Source organism: Oncorhynchus mykiss, chromosome 9, assembly GCF_013265735.2.
Source record: "Oncorhynchus mykiss isolate Arlee chromosome 9, USDA_OmykA_1.1, whole genome shotgun sequence".
NCBI lineage: Eukaryota > Metazoa > Chordata > Actinopteri > Salmoniformes > Salmonidae > Oncorhynchus > Oncorhynchus mykiss.
In genome coordinates this window covers 44,275,106-44,295,048 of record NC_048573.1, presented here as the reverse complement: position 1 = coordinate 44,295,048, position 19,943 = coordinate 44,275,106, and the positions used below count along the sequence as shown (strand labels likewise).

The following is a 19,943-nucleotide window of genomic DNA, read 5'->3' as shown; positions in this document are numbered from 1 at the left end:
TTACTTCTGGCAAGAAGGGCCTTGAATCGGTTATAGAACCCATTGCCCTTTATGGTTGTGTGGTCTGGGGTCCGCTCACCAACTAAGAATTCACAAAATGGGACAAACACCAAATTTAGACTCTGCATGCAGAATTCTGCAAAAATATCCTAGGTGAACAACATACAACAAAAAGAATGCATGCAGAGCAGAATTAGGCCGATACCCGCTAATTATCAAAATCCAGAAAAGAGCTGCTAAATACTACAACCACCTGAAAGGAAGCGATTCCCAATCCTTCCATAACAAAGCCATCACCTACAGAGAGATGAACCTGGAGAAGAGTCCCCTAAACAAGCTGATCCTGGGGCTCTGTTCACAAACACAAACAGAGAGCACCAGGACAGCAACACAATAAGACCCATCCAAATCATGATAAAACAACAAGATAATTACTTGACACGTTTGAAAGAATTAACAAAAGAAATGAACAAAATAGAATGCTATTTGGCCCTAAACAGAGAGTAAACAGTGGCAGAATACCTGACCACTGTGACTGACCCAAACTTAAGGAAAGCGTTGACTAGGTACAGACTTAGTGAGCATAGGCTTACAATTGAAAAAGGCCGCTGTAGGCAGACCTGGCTCTCAAGAGAAGACGAGCTATGTGCACACTATCTACAAAATGAGGTGGAAACTGAGCTGCACTTCCTAACCTCCTGCCCAATGTATGACGGTATTAGAGACACATTTGTCCCTCAGACTACACAGACCCACAAAGAATTCAAAAACAAACCCAATTTTGATAAACTCCCATATCTACTAGGTGAAATACCACAGTGTGCAATCACAGCAGCAACATTTGTGACTTGTTGCCACAAGAAAAGGGCAACCAGTGAAGAACAAACACCATTGTAAATACAACCCATATTTATGTTTATTTATTTTCCCTTTTGTACTTTAACTATTTGCACATAATATGAAACTTTTGTGAGTGTAATGTTTACTGCTGAGAGAGAGCAAGTCAGATAGATGGGATGGGAGCATTCTAACTCAAGGCTACTCGTGTACACGCTTTCCGATGGAAATCCTAGCTGACATGTAGCCTAAATGCTGCATAGCCTGTACGAATTGACTCCTTGGAGGGGAAGTGGTTCTCTTGGGATCTATTCTTTTCTCGCTGTCCCGTCAAAACAGGTTAGACATTGCCTATTTATTTAGCTATATAGTCTATTTATTTAGCTATATAGTCGGTGGATGACCGAGAGTTGAATTCGGTGGACTTGGCAATATGATTAAATCACAATAGACTACAGACATTTGTAGAGCTGCTGTTACTGGATCATAGCAAAAATGCATGAGATAAAATCTAGCTCATTCAGGCGACAAGACTTCGACAGAGATTGACATACCGATAGCCTATTTCTATCTTGGCCAAATAATTAGAATAACTGACAAATGCAATAGCATATAGCCTTGGACATTGCACTTTTGTGAGTGTAGCCTAATACAAAAGAAATCTGACAAAACAGCACTTTTGTTTAAGCAGCCTTTATTTGCAGAGTTGGGGAAGCTACAGTACTCTGAAATGAGTTAACCAAGCTACCAATTATTTCACAATGGAAGAAGTTAAGCTACACTAAAGCTGTCCTTAAGAAAAATATAGTTTACTGAGCTAAAGTTACTTTGAAGTAATTCACTACATCCAAACTATGTGAAACCTATCTCTGAAATGTCATAGACTACAAATTGCAAGAACAGCTCACTCTGGAGTCAGATATTGACAAAATGTGTAATTTAGTCTACTAAATGATGCCGGGAAAAGAAAGGAAATGCCGGAAAAATAAAGGAAATGCATGCCTACTTCACCCATATTATATTTTATTTTTGCAAAAAAAGTAGTGTGTAGTGCCAGTAGTTACCACTGCAGAAAAATAATTAACTACTGAAAACACTACCAAGATATGAATTTAGTTAAAGATTCAATGCACCCATTCTTATTTCAGTATCAAATAATTAATGGGTAAAAATGAAGTACCTTATTGTGATTGTTTTCTATTAAAATGGTCCAAAAAATTAAAAATAGCTTCTTGGCAAAGAGCAACTTCTCAAGCAAGTATTTTGCTAGGACTGTCTGGGGGTGGTCTGAGTGGCAGAGATAACCAGCTGTTATTGGCAGAGAGGTATGGAACTCTCTTTCCCGAGGAAAACTTTGGTTTTAGAAGTGGGGGGGGGGGCATCATTATTATACATCTTTTTATCCAGATGGATTAACACTCCAAACAGCCTAACCGTTCCGCTCGGAGGCATCCACATGGTCCCAAAGCACACTGTTGCCTTGTTATGAATCACATTCGAATTGTAAAACTGGGGGGACAAAAATGCAATTTCAGAATGTGGGGGGGGGACATGCCCCCCGTCCCCAGTGTAAATTGCACCCCTGCTCATTCTTATTGGTCTAATAACTAAAGACAGGCCAAAACTCAATCCCACCAAAACAGGCTGAAATTTCAGGTGGTCTTTTCAAACAGCTTTAACACTAAAAGGGCATTATCATAATTTTCACAATTTCACAGTAGGCAATTATTCCAGCCTCATAGTGTGGAAATATGCAACACAGAAAATCAAGTTTTTGACTTCTGTGGGCCTTTAAACTACCACCAAGCTACTGCAAAAATGTAGTTAAATTAGGCCTAGGCTACTAGTTGAACTTGGATAAATGTAGTCCACTACTCCCAACACGGTGTATTTGTGACCTTTAGGATTTTATGTTGATGTTTATTGCAGTCGATTGCACAGCCACCGTGCATAACTAGACTACATCCTGTTTTGTTTTGTAGGAGCCGAACTTCTATTTTTCTTGGCCTTTCAACTAAAGAAACTGAAGAATATGAGCTCGTGCGTCGTCGTAGGAAATTCGCGCTCAAGCGCAAAGAAGCTGACGATGCTTGCGGAGGTCTTGGCGTTCGCCTCCGCGTCTTGCAGTAGTAGGCTGCTTGAACGGTGAGTCTTTCGATCTGCAATCCGTGAATGGATAAACCATACGGTATATGGAATAAACCTGGAACTTCCACCGGGGATTATGAAGTGTATTAACTTCATATCATATGGTGATGTTTCGTGAGAATCCTCTCCTGACTCCTGAATGTCGTTTGAAACTTGCCAAATGGACATCTCATTTAGATTCAACTTGGGCTGCTATGAAGCTTCGATCGGCGTTGCACTCACTGCAAATCATTGACAGTCACAGAAAAATATAAGAAGGGAATTTGCTAATAAGGGATCGTGTCAATCATAGGCTACTCTATTGAATTGTCCTCCACTAATTTACCGCGGAAAATAGATGTCAACGGCGGGCTATCGAAACACCATAGGAATAAGTCTTCACCCATTTGAACACCACCTTAAAAGTGGGAAAATCGAGGGATACGACGAGACGCGGGAGAAAGGATGCAGTCGGGAAAGGGAATGAAGAAGGTCTCAGCAGGTGGAGGAGCGTCGCTCTGCTGTCTGTTGCTCTTGTGGGTCATCTACTCCCATCTCCTGAGAGAGGGTAAGTGCATCTACATGATGCAATGCCACGGTTAGGCTACTCTACTTACTGGAATTTCTAATGCAAGGAGACAGGACAGCTACACATGGATCATTCATTGTCTTGATACTGCTTGATCTCAGTGTATACTTGTTGTTACACAATGTTGTTGTTTTGCTTTGTTTTATTGCTTTTTACATAAAAATGACCCTCTCTTGGGTTGGTATTCTAGACCAGGGATCATCCACTAGATTCAGCCTCGGGACGATTTTTTTCTTGAGCAGATGGTCTAGGGCTGAACATAATTACAAATAATTAGTAAACTGCATATTTACCGGAAGAAGCCCCAACAGATATAATATTTGACTAAAACATAATCATTTCAAACCTTGCTTACATTTTAATATAAGATCACACGTCTCTCTATTATTCGGTGTAATACTGTACTTGGAAACAGATTTTCAAAATGTAAACCACTCGGAGCTGATTTCTTGGTGTTTTCACAGTCTTTTATGTCCAACAATGAAACAATTATTTAATAATAATTATAATTTTCAAAAATTGCTTAGAACACTTGGGAAAATAAAACCACCCCAGGGCCTGCCGGCAGCCACCAGTTGTCGAGTGTGTTAGGGGATTATTTGTTGTTAGGCTACTCAAAAGATGAATGCTGGAAGCAATGCTCCTGTCATGTAATTCTGTGGAGGATCCCTGACTGTGGAGGATCCCTGGCTGTGATGAAGCCTATTTATTTTACCATTAGCCCAAGTCTATTATTCTTCATCATGTGCCTTATGATTTCATACAGTTGTATATTAATTCCTTGCCATGCAATGACAGTAGAAGTCTACCCTGTTGAATTATGTATGCACTAGTAGTGCAATTACACATTCACTCATCCACAGAATGGAAAGCAAAAACACGTTTCTCTCTGCTACATAGGCTACTGCCCTGAACTAAACCAATTTGGAACTCTGTAGTCTTGTCTAACAGAGAAGGACACCAGAGCTTAGAACATGGTTATTCATTTATTACTACCATGCTCATTTTCTTCTCTGGTTCACAAGGCAAATGTCTATGTTTTCCTCAGCTCCTCCTCTCTCAAACCAATGATATCAACATGATTGACAAAAGGATGCTTGCTGTCTTTGAGTCTATTAAAATAATAATGATATTAACATTATTCACGAATAACCTTGTTATGGAGGTGTAGAACTGAAGCAATCAATGTAGTTTAATTTTTCACAACCCACTCCCATTCAGTAAATAATTGAAGCTACCGAAAAAGCCCCCAGGGTATGTCTAAGGGCTTTGTATAGCATGGGCCTACATAACATCTTCATATGAACTACATCAATTCATCACAGATCATTTATACACCGCAGTATAAACCCCTGAACTATGGAATACTATGGCCTGCCCTCAAGATACTGATCAAACCTGCACTTTGACCTTCTCTCTGTGTACAGTAGTTCGGTTTTGGGATAAATTACTAGGTTGTTATTCTCCACCAACATAAGAAAGATTCACAGTCACAAAGATCAGGATGTCCTTTGGCAGCCATGTTGATTATCTGGATACATTGTTTAGACTTCTCTTTGTGTCGATCCCAAACCAACCACTTGTCCCTACCCGCTATGGACTTGTGGAGATTTGAGAGGGATAGATATGGTATGATATGGTTGTAGCTTCACCTTACCCTCTGATTGCCTAGATGGAAATGATATCCATATCGCTTACACCTGTCCAGTCCTCTCAAATCTCCACACCTTCATAGGGGTAAGTATAGGGGTCGATTTGATTTGGGCGCTCCTCCAGCATTTGAAGTCTTCTCAAGTTTCCCATGGCTCAAGTCAAATACATGTATACCTCTGCTTCCCTATTGTACGACGGTGCACATATCTCAATCACACCTGACCATGCACAGATACTCACTCAGTGCTCCTAGGTCCGATCTCCACCTCCCTGGGTGGCCCCTGGTAGCCTAACAAAGAGAGGTCTTGGGGCAGGGGCGGTCGTGAATCCTGCCATGACTGGCTGCATCGCCTCCCCTCCATAGCGGCACCATCTGTCACAGCGACAGGAAATCAAAGTACAGTAGCCTGGCCTTCTCATGCCATTGGGCCCCGGCCCCACACAGATGGATGGCCTGTCAAGCTCCTCTCCATGCTCGCCAGTTTATTCAACACTAAATTTGGAAATGTCTGGATTTCCCTCACCAGAGCCAATTCCACCAGTTGTTCAGTGGACCAGCAGCTCCCCCCCCCCCTCTTCGCTTTGTCAACCTCACCACCTTTGTTGTGTGTATGGGTCAGAAGAGAGAAAGAGAGATGTTCTCTGAGATGTTTTGAGGTGGAGGTGTGTGTTTCTTGGACTGTATCTGCATCAAATATGTTGATGATGGAAAGGTAAGTTTGTCACTTTAGCCAGTGGCGGATTTAGGTATAGGTGACATGTGCAGCCGCCCAGGGCGACATTGTGCCGGGGGCGGCACTGGGCGCCCGCACAATTGTTTTTGGAATGGTGACATTTGCACATCGGTTTTCTATCGCTCATCGGCACGTCACGTCAATGATATCATGCCACCGTGTGGGACTGTGGGTCAATTAACCCTGTCGGAGTGGGCGCCCTGATACTAGTTTGTAAGCTAGGCAGGCTACTGCCTGGGAAGGTCTCCCACTCAGAAGTACGAGATGGGGAGGTGGGCGGGGGTTGACCTCAGGTCTCCCCACTGGATGCCTGAGGTAGGGGTAGTGGGGCAGTCTTTCAAATACCTCTAACTTCGTACAGTACTAATGCAATTAGTAAAATCAGTCACACTACGAAATGCTACCAAATAAACCACAATTCATTAATGAAACTGTGTATATATAGTTTCACAGACATATTGTTGCATTTTTTTCTGGTTTGTGAAAAATCATTAAGAAAAACATAAAACCAGTCTGCACATCACCAGGATGAATTGGTTTAGTCTTGATGCTTGGTTGACAGTTTTGGGGGGGGATGGGTAATGTAATGATGCTCTAGTGCCAAATCAACACAAATGTGTTTCTATTTGTCTTCGTTACTTCTTTTTGATATTTAGGGGTCTTATTTTTGTATATATTTTTATATTTATATAGTTTTAAATGTTATGATTATTTATTTGTGTTGTTCCAAATGTCTGAATAAAAATGAGTTTTTTGTTTGTTTGTTGGCGTGGGGGCTGAAGGGGGGGTTCGCCCAGGGAGCCATACAAGCTAGAACCGCCACTGACTTTAGCTGTGGGGTTACAACAACATGTTGTGCTTTAGCCTACTAAGTCCATTGTATTTGTCCATTTGAAGCTCAGTGGAGAAGGTTTTGTGAAATTGATAGGAAAGATTTCAGTCTCCTCCAGAAGTTCTGTTCAGTGGTTCAAATTACAGGGGGGACGGTTTTGCTCCATAAATTGTGAGTAAACCACTACTCCTGTTTTGATAGGTAATGAAGTCATAAAACTATGGGGATGTTTATGGAAAAATGAAAAGGGTTTTTACTGCAAAATCAATGTTGCTGCACGCCAAGGCCCATATTTCACAGGTCCCTGAATAGCATCAGCTGTTTGCCTTCCTCTGGGTTGAGCGTTGAGTTATTTTGTCTGTGGAATGCATTGGGAGGTTAAAATTGTTGATGTCAGGGAGAATGTGGGTGAAACGTTATTGTCCTAGTCTGTTTCCTGTCATCAGCCCCAGTCTTTTTGATCGACTCTATTCTATGAAAGGACCTCCCTCCTGCATTTTAAAGGTATAGTTTACCCAAATTACAAAAAAGCACAAAAATGCCTCCTTCCTAAAGAAAAGTATGACCCAGGAGAGATTTAAATCCACAATCTGGGCTTGGATTACTTTTATGTTAAAAACATTGATGACCAAAAACCAAAGACAATGATTGGCCCCTACATATTGTTGAGTATTATGGGTAGGTTATGAGCTTACTCTTATTTTTATTCACAAATCATCCCAAAGTCATTTGGAAATCAAGTGACTCGGCTTCACGGTCCTCTTTGAAGTGGGGGTATGTATACAGTGGGGCATCTGGTTGTGGGTGTGTGCTTTCGATTGCTGAATCACATGATCTCAACGTACAAGGTATGAGACCAAGATATTGTCACACATGCAGATGAAGTTACATAGTGGTAGTTTGAACTGCAGCTAGCCATGTCATCATGACTAAAAGATGTGCATTAATATGTTGTAGCGCTCCTCTGGCCTACTTGTTTATACCAGGAACTCATAGTGGATGACAGTAGGTTGAACAGTACAGTCACAGACACACACACACGGTCACAAGCACGCGGTCACACACACACTCACATACACACACCAGCTGGTGTCCTTTAAAATATGTGTTAATCTACTGTAGGGAATTCAGTAATTAAATGTATTGTCAAATTTGCATGTTTTTTATTTTTAGAATGCACGCATACATTTTCTAATGGTATCAGGTATTTATTTTATATTTTGTGTTAAAATAAAGAAAGTGATATGTGCCTAATTTGCATAAATACCCTGGGTGTATTTGTATATTTACATAAAGAGGTGGAACAGGGCTAGACGTAGCTGAACTCACCTGCTCTGTCTACCCTACATGAACTCATCTGCTCCGTCTACCCTACCTGCACTCACCTGCTCTGTCTACCCTACCTGAACTCACCTGCTCTGTCTAGACCTACCTGAACTCACCTGCTCTGTCTAGACCTACCTGAACTCACCTGCTCCGTCTGCCCTACCTGAACTCACCTGCTCTGTCTAGACCTACCTGAACTCACCTGCTCTGTCTAGACCTACCTGAACTCACCTGCTCTGTCTACCCTACCTGAACTCACCTGCTCCATCTACCCTACCTGCTCTCACCTGCTCTGTCTACCCTACCTGAACTCACCTGCTCTGGCTACCCTACCTGAACTCACCTGCTCTGTCTACCCTACCTGAACTCACCTGCTCTGTCTACCCTACCTGCTCTGTCTACCCTACCTGAACTCACCTGCTCTGTCTAGACCTACCTGAACTCACCTGCTCTGTCTAGACCTACCTGAACTCACCTGTTCTGTCTACCCTACCTGAACTCACCTGCTCTGTCTACCCTACCTGCACTGTCTACCCTACTTGCACTCATCTGCTCTGTCTACCCTACCTGCACTCACCTGCTCTGTCTACCCTACCTGCACTCACCTGCTCTGTCTACCCTACCTGAACTCCCCTGCTCTGTCTATCCTACCTGAACTCACCTGCTCTGTCCAGGCCTAACTGAACTCACCTGCACTGTCTAGACCTACCTGAATTCACCTGCTCTGTCCAGGCCTACCTGAACTTACCTGCTCTGTCTACCCTACCTGCACTCACCTGCTCTGTCTACCCTACCTGCTCTCACCTGCTCTGTCTACCCTACCTGAACTCACCTGCTCCGTCTACCCTACCTGAACTCATCTGCTCCGTCTACCCTACCTGCACTCACCTGCTCTGTCTAGACCTACCTGAACTCACCTGCTCTGTCTAGACCTACCTGAACTCACCTGCTCCGTCTGCCCTACCTGAACTCACCTGCTCTGTCTAGACCTACCTGAACTGACCTGCTCTGACTACCCTACCTGAACTCACCTGCTCCGTCTACCCTACCTGAACTCACCTGCTCCATCTACCCTACCTGAACTCACCTGCTCTGTCTACCCTACCTGCTCTGTCTACCCTACTTGAACTCACCTGCTCTGTCTAGACCTACCTGAACTCACCTGCTCTGTCTACCCTACCTGCACTCACCTGCTCTGTCTACCCTACCTGAACTCACCTGCTCTGTCTACCCTACCTGCACTGTCTACCCTACATGCACTCATCTGTTCTGTCTACCCTACCTGCACTCACCTGCTCTGTCTGTCCTACCTGCACTCACCTGTTCTGTCTACCCTACCTGAACTCTCCTGCTCTGTCTATCCTACCTGAACTCACCTGCTCTGTCTAGGCCTACCTGAACTCACCTGCTCTTGCTACCCTACCTGAACTCAGCTGCTCTGTCTAGACCTACCTGAACTCACCTGCTCTGTCCAGGCCTAACTGAACTCACCTGCTCTGTCTAGACCTACCTGAACTCACCTGCTCTGTCCAGGCCTAACTGAACTCACCTGCACTGTCTAGACCTACTTGAATTCACCTGCTCTGTCCAGGCCTACCTGAACTTACCTGCTCTGTCTACCCTACCTGAACTCACCTGCTCTGTCTAGACCTACCTGAACTCACCTGCTCTGTCTAGACTTCCTCAATAATTACTGTTATTGTCATGTTCTCTTGCATAATTCAACAAGTGTGTCAATAGCAGGATACCGTTGGTTTAAAAAATCAACACGCTTGGCTCTAGATTACACCTATCCAAACATACTTCACATTGTTTGCGAGATCAAACATGATCACTATAATCCGAGTATTCATTTTTGAAAGTTGCTTTCATTTCAGCGCATATAATTTGTAAACATTTCAACTGTAGCAAATGAAATCCCAGACCAAGCTTTAGCATTCTTATAAATGCAACGGAAAGACAATGTATTCCATTGAACCCATTTCAGCCATTACCGGGGGGTGTTTGTCAGGTCATTACAAACGTTTCCGTGGTCGTAAGGTTAACGGGGGGAAAAAACAGACACAAACAAGTGTAGGAAAGAGTCGCAGGAGTAAAATGAAAGCAATCAATCAAGCGAGATTAAAGTGACAAGTGGATTCTGCACCCCTCAAACACAGGAAATAAATAGCCGAAGGAGACAGATCCTCAGGTGGGCGGGGCATGTGCATTGTTATTCTAATACTGAGCTATATTATATGCAAAAACATTTTGGAGAAATTATTTTATACTAACACAGTTGCTCAAAGAAAGAGATTTTGTTGAACAAGTTATCTTTTTTTTCTCAAAAAGGTTGGGATCATAATTGATTACGGATCATCCTGAATGAGTCATGAATAATGATGAGTGAGAAAGTTACAGAAGGGTCAATGATCAAACCCTCAAGACATGCTAACCTCACGTTATTGTAATGGTGAGAGGTTAGCATGTCTTGGGGGTATGATCTTTGACCCTCCGTATCTTTCTCACTCATCGTTATTCGCGATTCATTCCAAAGTATTCACAATCATGGTAGCATCCACATTAATGTAGAAGTGTGTAGAAACAGATCTATTCTTATTTACAGTAAAATTGACTCCAAAATAACACAATACATGATTTAACCATTCAATTCTATTGGGCACAAAATAATCAGAAACACAGCCAAAACTAACTGCAAATACATCCAGTACGTTTGTAGAGTCACAGGCATGATGTAGTTATTGCATGCTAGGAACATGGGAACAAATACTAAATCAACTACTTTATTTATAAGAATCTTTAGGGGTGTCAATAATTTTGACCTCTACCTTTTTGAGAGAAAACAATGATTACTTAAACCAAATCTCTTTCTCTGAGCAATTGTATTAGTATAAAATAACTTAATTTCCCATTTTTGGGCGGCATACAATATAGCTAAGTATTTAAATGTTTTATTTTCTACAGTCATAATTGCTCATCTTTATCAAGGGTGTCAATAATTTCGGACCCCCACTGTATATACAGTATATCATACAAGCAGTGCAGAGTCAAAATAACACTGCTCACTATACATTTGCTTTGCGGTTTGTGTGTGCATACTTTTGTGTCTGTGTGTGTGTGTGTGTGTGTGTGTGTGTGTGTGTGTGTGTGTGTGTGTATGTGTGTATTTATCCATGCATCACTGTGTGTGTGTGTGTGTGTGTGTGTGTGTGTGTGTGTGTGTGTGTGTGTGTGTGTGTGTGTGTGTATGTGTGTATTTATCCATGCATCACTGTATGTCAGTGTGTGTGTGTGTGGGTTTGTGTGGATCCATGCATCTCTTTTTCTGTCTGTGTGTGTGTGTGTGTGTGTGTGTGTGTGTGTGTGTGTGTGTGTGTGTGTGTGTGTGTGTGTGTGTCAGTGAAGGTCATTTGTGCAAGCGCCTGTACAGATGTAGGATCTTAATTTGAGCTGGTTTTCTACTGCTGGAAAATAATCCTGCAGCAACATGAAATGTAAATTATTATGTGAATTATCATTTTTTGTAGGGGTTGATACATTTTCTTAGGGAGAATCAAGGCTGACGTTTTAAAGTGGGAATTAAAAACTATAGAAGCCTTTAAAAAAATTATCAACAAAAGTGTAATCAAATTAAGATCCTACATATGTAGGTGTCATGTGTGATGGAAACCAGAGCGTGGGCGACCCCCCCCCCCCCCCACCGCTATACCTCACTCTGTGCCCCCACAGTATGTGCATTTCATCATCTGAAATAGAGACGAGGCCATGCGCCTTCACATCACCAAGTGACAGAAACCCCCTGTCATTTGAATGAACTCCTGCTTGGCGTGATGGAATGGGCTGCAGTGGCTTAGGGCACATTAAGAAGCCTGTAATGCTCCGTACTGTCTCCATCTCTCTCTCCCTCCTCTGCCTCCTCTCCCTCCCTATCCTCTAGGCTTATTGCACATGGTCCCATTTATCTGGTAGCTGTTGAAACACGAGGACCAGAGCCTTGTGTATGTCCAGCATATTAGTACAGAACAATTAGTGCTTTTTGGGGTCGGTTTGATTATTTTATTACTTAACTTTAATAAAATATTTGTTTTATTTGATGACTTTATTATTTCATTCCAAGTCATCATCTCATCTCTATAGACCTGCTGCCTTATGCTGTCTGACAAAATCACTATTTTTGTAGTTCTTCAAAGTAAATATGGTATACTTTTATGACTGCAGAATGCCAACTATCAATCACTTAGATCATGTATTTTCAGGTAGCGATACCTTGCAAAGCAACTGCTTTCTATCCCTCTTGATTGCACATTCTCTCTTCTCACTGTCTCCATGTCTGCTCCACACAGACTGGACAAGTAGGCACGCGCACAATGGATTATGGTCATTGTAGTTAATTACCACGTTTTCTACACTAAGCTATGTCGAATATTGGCTATGATTTATCTCTACAAAAACTGTGCATCCAGCTCACAAAAGAAAGAAAAAAACTACATGGAATTAAAATAATTGAACTGACGTCAGTCAATTAGTTGTTTAAAAACCTAAAAATAACCGAAATGTTGGTTAATCGCTCAGCACTAATATCTGATGGCACAGCCATTAACTCCCCAGTGTGTGGGGGAGGGACGGGGATGTGCTGGATGTGGGGGTGGTTGGTGTGTGTGTGTGTGTGTGTGTGTGTGTGTGTGTGTGTGTGTGTGTGTGTGTGTGTGTGTGTGTGTGTGTGTGTGTGAGTAAGCCTCTGTGTGTGTATTTTTGTGAATGCGTGCCTGTGTGTCAGTGTATGAAATTAAATTACACATAGCCTGTGCGAATCCTCACTTGAATCTGATTGTGTTGTAATGCTCCTATCTAAATTCAGTGGTTGACTGGTAGAGATAAGTGTGGAGCGCGTTATGAGGGATGGAAGTGGAAGGCTACTGCTTTAAGTGGCCATGGGAGTGAATGGATTGGGAGATAGGATCTTAAGGGAACCACCTGGGTCCTCATCAGTCTTCATCAGACTGATAATAACTATAGTACTACCAGGTAGAAGCAGAATACACTGCAAGAGATGACTTACTCTCTGGGCTTTGTGGATGTTCCTCCCAAACCTAAACAACAGCAGTTCAAAACGGACTATAATTGTAGAAGGTCGTGCAGGGATCTTTCCTAGTATGTACCATAATTGACTTTAACAAGGCAGCTTGATGTTCAAACTCTTCTGCTACATTTGCATTGTTCACTAATCGTTGTATCGGACGTTCAGCAGGGAAGGCTGTACAGGAGAGTCTGTCTGACTCAGCTGTGTGTGAGGTTATTGACTAGATACCAACAGTGTTGTTTCTGTTGGAATTGCATTGTGGGGGATGAGGTGAAATATAGTGCCTCAAGCCAGGAAGTAGAGATAAAATTTCACCTTCATGGAGCAACCTTGTTCATCTTAGTATTTATTTTCTGGGAAATATGTAAAGAACCACCTATGATCTACAGTTGATTGAGCCGGCCTGGAATTCCAGGGGACTATTCCATTGATTCCAATGCGCCAGGCAAGCTCAATCAAGTGCAGCTGAATTATTGGAATGAAAGCAAATACTATCTGAATCCAGGTCTGGATGAGAGCTTCTGCTGAATGATTGTAATGTCAAGTAGACCACGTCTGAAATGGCCCCTTATTCCCTGTATAGTGCAGACTCTGGTCAAAAGTAGTGCACTACACAATAGGGTGCCATTTGAGACTCTCACCTTGTTGTCTCTGCAGGCCAGTTGGCGGTGGGCACGTGTGAGATCGTGACGCTCAACAGAGACAGCAGCGTGCCCAGGCGGACCATCGACCGTCAGACTGCCCGCTGTGCCTGCAGGAGAGGCCAGATCGCTGGCACCACGCGAGCCAGGCCTGCCTGCGTTGACGGTGAGTGTGAACAACCGTAGTTTAATTAAGCTGTCTCTAGGGTGGAAAAATTCAGGTAACGTCCCCAGATTGACCAATAATCCTGGTTGGAGGAGTCTAGGAATTCCTGCTTATTCCCTCCTAATTGTAGGAATATTCCAGTTGGTATTTCTGGAAATGTGGGGAATTTTTGCAAGCCTAGCAGTTATCTCTCTATGATCATCTTCATGCAACATAGAGGTCAACCACACGACTCCTCCCCCGTCCCCAGTCTGCACTGCTCAACAGTACATAAACAACAGGCCGTATCTGGCATAACGTGTGCCTGTCTGGTACCACGCTGTCTTTGTAATACTGTCTCTTCAGACAGCTCCACATAACGCTCCAGCAACGCTGCTTAACTAAAAGAGAACTATGATTACAGCGGCAGCAAATGGATTATTACTGGCTGGCCATCGCAGCTCTCGCTGACGTTAATAGCCAGTCCATTAAATACAGACCGGTTGCGCACTGTCTATATATTTCTACAACACACTCTCTCTCTCTCCATTTCTCCTATACAATCCGAACCAGTCTCTCTCTCCTGCCCCCTCCCTCCCTCCCCACTCTCTCTCTCTCTCTCTCCATTTCTCCTATACAATCCAGACCAGTCTTTCTCTCTCTCCTCTCTCTCTCTCTCTCTCTCTCTCTCTCTCTCTCTCTCTCTCTCTCCTATACAATCCATACCAGTCTCTCTCTCCTGTCCCCTCCCTCCCTCCCTCCCCACTCTCTCTCTCTCTCCCCGCTCTCTCTCTCTCTCTCTCCCTCTCTCTCTCTCAGTGGTCCTGGCTGGCAGGAACTGCTAGGGGACAGATGGCTACATGAGCTCTTAAGGCAGGAACAGTTGCAGGAGAGAGCTGGCCCATAGGACCTTCAGAAGCTGATAACCCTAGGCCAGCATCCAGCCTGTCTGGGGGTTGGGGGGGCCGTGGAAACAGAGAGAATGACAGGAAGGCCACCCAGGTGTCAGTCACAGCTCTCCACTCTGTAGTGCCCTATGGGCCGTGTTCTGTAGGGCACAGCGTTCTGAAACGTTTTGCAACTGGAAAAGAAAATGAATGTTTCCTATTTAGACGAGTTCAGGTAGTGCCTAACCGTTTCACTGTGTTTCAAAAAGTTTTCTCCCTTATTGGACACAACCCAGATGTTTCAGTCTGTCTTTTAGCCAGGCTGTGCTTTAGTGCTCTGTTGGTCTCTCCGCACAAATCAGCCAACTTTGCAAACTCAGCTTTATTTATTTAGCCCCTCAGCAATTGGGTTTAGCTGTTACATGATATACTCACAACTATGTTTACGAATGACTGATCAATCTATGCTTTGTTACGGCTGATGGCGCTGACGATCCAATTCGCAGAGGGAAATTGCAGTGTCAGGGGCAGGATAGCTAGACTTTTGCAGCTGTTGAAGGAATCACGGAGGAATTGAAAAGGAATTTGAAATGTTTTTCTCCTTAAAGCTTTTTTGACCCGTTCCCATTCATAATATGATATTAGAAAACAGTTGGTGTTCAGGCAGCCAGAGATCCTTTTTTGACCCGTTCCCATTCATAATATGATATTAGAAAACAGTTGGTGTTCAGGCAGCCAGAGATCCTTTTTTGCAGTGTCCTCTTACTGTGTGTGCGTGCGTGCACGTGTCTGTGCACGTGCATACATAGTCCCATGGAAAGACAGACCTATACAGGGCTGCGATATCCGACTCGAAGGAACAACATGATACAAGCAATTATTGAAAACATCAACAAGGGGTTATCCTTTAGCGTCACAATGTCACAATAGGAGGGACACAAACTCCTTTACTCTCATTGTGGACATTTGCCACTGCAGCCCCTCTGTCTCTCACTCTCTTTCAATTCGCCCCCCAACCACCGTAAACCCTGAGGGACCAGAAAGGGATGACAGCTCATGCCAGGTCCTGAGAGGACCGATAACCTTTGAGAGAGCTTGAACACACCACATACACACACACACACACACACACACACACACACACACACAGTGAGGAACAATCAGTGTTGATCAGCGTCAACAAAGCCTAATGCTAATTCAATGTCGTCCGGACAGATTATATAGAGAACACAAAAGAGTGACCGTCATTATGGTGACACCATCTAGTGTCTAGACAGATGACTTTCAAAGAATCTAATCAAGAGCCACTGATTGTGAAGAAGCTATTTCTCTCTCTCTCACATTCGCTCCCTCGCTCTCTCCCCCTCTCTCTCGCCTTCTCTCTATCTCCCTCCCTCTCTCTCTCCCTCTCTCCCTCCCTCTCTCTCTCCCTCCCTCCCTCCCTCCCCCTCGCTCTCAAAATTAAAATCAATTCAATTTAAGGGCTTTATTGGCATATGTTAACATTGTCAAAGCAAGTGAAGTAGATAATAAACAAAAGTGAAACAAACAATAAAAAAAGAACAGTAAAAATTACACTCACAAAAGTTCCCAAAGAATAAAGACATTTCAAATGTCATATTATGTGCAAATAGTTAAAGTACAAAAGCAAAAATAAATCTCTCTCTCAATTCAATAAACTTAATTGACATGGCAAGTTAAATTACTTAATTGTCTAAGTACAAATATAACAACGACCTAGTAGTAGTGGCTTTGTTATTAACCTTAAACGCAATAGTCATGAGAATAATAATAAGTAGAATGAATTTTAGTAGGCTTTTATAGATACAAATTCTTTGCAATGAATGAATGATCATTTTGGGAAATAAATATTATCCTACGTTTGAGTATCTGTCACAGTGTAAAAGGAAATGCAGCTCTGTCTCCACCTCTCCCCGGGAGCAGAGTGAGCACAAAGTGGGCAGCCAGGTTGACCTGTGACAACCGGTCTCTATGGCCATGCTGTGCTCACTGAGTCTGAACATAGTCAGTGTTTTCCACAGTTTTCTATCAGTCACAGTGGTCACCGTGTGCTGTCTGTTTAGAGCCAAATAGGATTGAAGTTTATTTAGATTTTTTGTGGTGTCTTTCCAATCAACCTCTTCTCTTGTTTCATCTCTTGACATTGTAGGGCTGTGTGATGAAATATTTTGGGGTCGCTTGTTCTTAGATGGATGTCAAATTGTATGGCTATTTTTTTTATTTGAATAGGGAAGAGAGTATTGGCACAATTCTGCTCTACATACGTTATTTAGATTTTGTTGGGACAAACATCGATTTGTTTTTTGTCCCATTTGGTAAATTCATTATTGGAATATTTTGAGCCAGATCCTAATTGGAATTTCAATTTTAATGAGACTTGAAATTGAGCTCGGGTGCATCCTGTTCCCATTGATCCTCCTTGAGATGTTTCTACAACTTGATTGGAGTCCACTTGTGGTAAATTCAATTGATTGGACATGATTTGGAAAGGCACACACCTGTATATATAAGGTCTCACATTTGACAGTGCATGTCAGAGAAAAAGCCAAGCCATGAAGTTGAAAGGAATCAGATCTGGGGAGGATACCAAAACATTTATGCAACATTTAAGATCCCCAAGAAAACAGTGACCTCCATCATTCTTAAATGGAAGAAGTTTAGAACCACCAAGACTCTTCCCAGAGCTGGCCACCTGGCCAAACTGAGTATTCAGGGGAGAAGGGCCTTGTTCAGGGAGGAACCAAGAACCCGATGGTCACTCTGAGTTCCTCTATGGAGATGGGAGACTCTTCCAGAAGGACAACCATTTCTGCAGCATTCCACCAATCAGGCCATTATGGTATATTGACCAGACGTAAGCCACTCATCGTTAAACGCATATGACAGCACCTAAAGACTCTCAGACCATGAGAAACAAGATTCTCTGGTCTGATGAAATCAAGATTGAACTCTTTGGCCTGAATGTCAAGCATCACGTCTGGAGGAAACCAGGCATCATCCCTACGGTGAAGCATGGTGGTGGCAGCATCATGCTGTGGGGATGTTTTTCAGATGCAGGGACTGGGAGACTCGTCAGGATTGAGGGAAAGCTGAACGGCGCAAAGTACAGAGATCCTGCTCCAGAGCGCTCAGGACCTCAAACTGGGGCGACGACGACCCTAAGCACACAGCCAAGACAACGCAGAAGTGGCTTCGGGACAAGTCTCTGAATGTCCTTGGAGAGGTCCCTGGAGAGACCTGAAAATAGATGTGCAGCGACGCTCCCCATCCAACCTGACAGAGCTTGAGGGAATCTGCAGAGAATAATGGAACAAACTATACCCAGGAAGACTCAAGGCTCAAATCGCTGCCACAGGTGCTTCAACAAAGTACTGAGTAAAGGGTCTGAATACTTCAACTTTTTTAATTTGTTATAAATTTCCCAAAAAATGTAAACTGTTTTTGCTTTTCATTATGAGGTATTGTGTGTAGATTGATGAGGAAAATGTAATACATTTTAGAATAAGGCTGTAGCTTAACAAAATGTGGAAATGTGGGCTCTGAAAATGTTCAGAATGCACTGTATCTATCTATCTCTCACTCTCTTTCTCTCTCTCATTGAAGACCATTTTGGTATGGCTTGTCATTGGTTATTGAAACATAGTCCGTGACAAAGCACTAGCATCTACCGATTAGCATAGTGAGCTAATATACAGTAAACTGTATGTCTGTATAGCACGTTTGACAGTGTCACTACACATCAAGCCATTTGTGTTCAAATGCACTTGAAATAAAGTGTGACTTTAAAAGGTTGATGACAGTAGCTAATTCAACCTAGGTTCTAACTCTCTTTCTCCACCCCCCCCCCCCCCCCTCTCTCTTTCTCTCTCTCTTTCTCTTCTTTTCTCTTTGTCCCCTCAGCGCGTATCGTGAGGGGCAGACAGTGGTGTGAGATGGCGCCCTGCTTGGAGGGGGAGGTGTGTGGCCTCCTCTTCAACCGCTCTGGCTGGACCTGTACCAAAGGCAGTGGCCGTATCAAGACAGTCACGGTAAGATGTAGCCTCACAGAGTCATGTATGGAGTCATATTGAAACATACAACTGCCATTAGCTTTGGAACAGGGATGGAGAGAGGGGGCATTTATAAGCTTTTTATTTTTTTTGCTTGCATGCCTGCCTGCCTGCCTGCCTACCTGCCTGCCTGCCTGCCTGCTTGCATGCCTGTGTACATGGAGAGATCCAGTGCTGTCCTCATTGTCAGGTACGTAGGGTGAAAGGTCATCCAGTGACTGCATCATGTCAGCTAGGTTTCAGTGTGTGTATTATTGTCTGTCTGGGAGGTGCAAGCAGCTGCTACACATTTCACTCTCATCGCTACATCATCTGGGTTTGACAGTTTGATGTTTGTCATTGGCTGAAAATGCAGATTATACATACAGTATGTTTTGTCCATTAGCTGTTGAAGGACCCGATTTGTGAATGTAATATTATTGTGTATTGATGATGATGCCTTGGATGAAGAGCAGAGCCACTGACTGACAGACCACAATACGGAGGAAGGATGCTCAAGATGGATGCAAATGAGAAATACATGTAACGAGGGCTGAACAGACTAGGATGAAGAGGGAGAGAGGGACGAGAGAGCTAGGCAGAGAGCAGGAGTGACACAGGCTACAGTTGGGCATGCAGCCAAGCAAAATGTTTGTGTGTGTGGCAGGTGGGCGTGTCGGCTGTCACATACACTCCCCCCTGCACCTGCAACCCTTTCTAAATGAAGCCATTGGACAAGTTATTATTGGACAAGCTCTTTGTGTGTATTGTATAATATTTGAGGACACTAATTAGAATAATGCTAACTATACATATTTTATTTTAGACTTTTATTGTTACTGTAAGTAGTGTTATTTCATTTAAGGGAAAATATAAGAATAGATGTTGGTGGAAATGTGTGTTGGGATGTCGTAAGGGCTAGAGGAAGTTGCAGTCATGCATTTTGGATGAAATTGCTAGCACTCTACAAACGAAACAGCACACACAGGATGACCCAATGGGTCATAGAGACTTGCATCACATTTAGCACATTTTTGTTCTTC

General features: G+C 43.1%; 1 protein-coding gene across 2 annotated transcripts in view; it reads left to right on the top strand.

The window, feature by feature from the left end:
- The first annotated feature begins 2,651 nt into the window (after positions 1–2,651).
- Positions 2,652–19,943, top strand: part of tafa5l (TAFA chemokine like family member 5, like) — a 45,307-nt gene continuing 28,015 nt past the window's right edge. Inside the window, exons 1-3 of one of the 2 annotated variants that reach the window (XM_036988104.1) lie at positions 2,652–3,532; positions 13,836–13,985; positions 18,773–18,900. In XM_036988104.1, coding sequence (XP_036843999.1) covers positions 3,430–3,532; positions 13,836–13,985; positions 18,773–18,900 — 381 coding nt within the window. In that variant the 5' untranslated portion in view covers positions 2,652–3,429. The remainder of the gene's footprint in view (positions 3,533–13,835; positions 13,986–18,772; positions 18,901–19,943) is intronic. The other variant, XM_036988103.1, reaches the window with a different exon arrangement.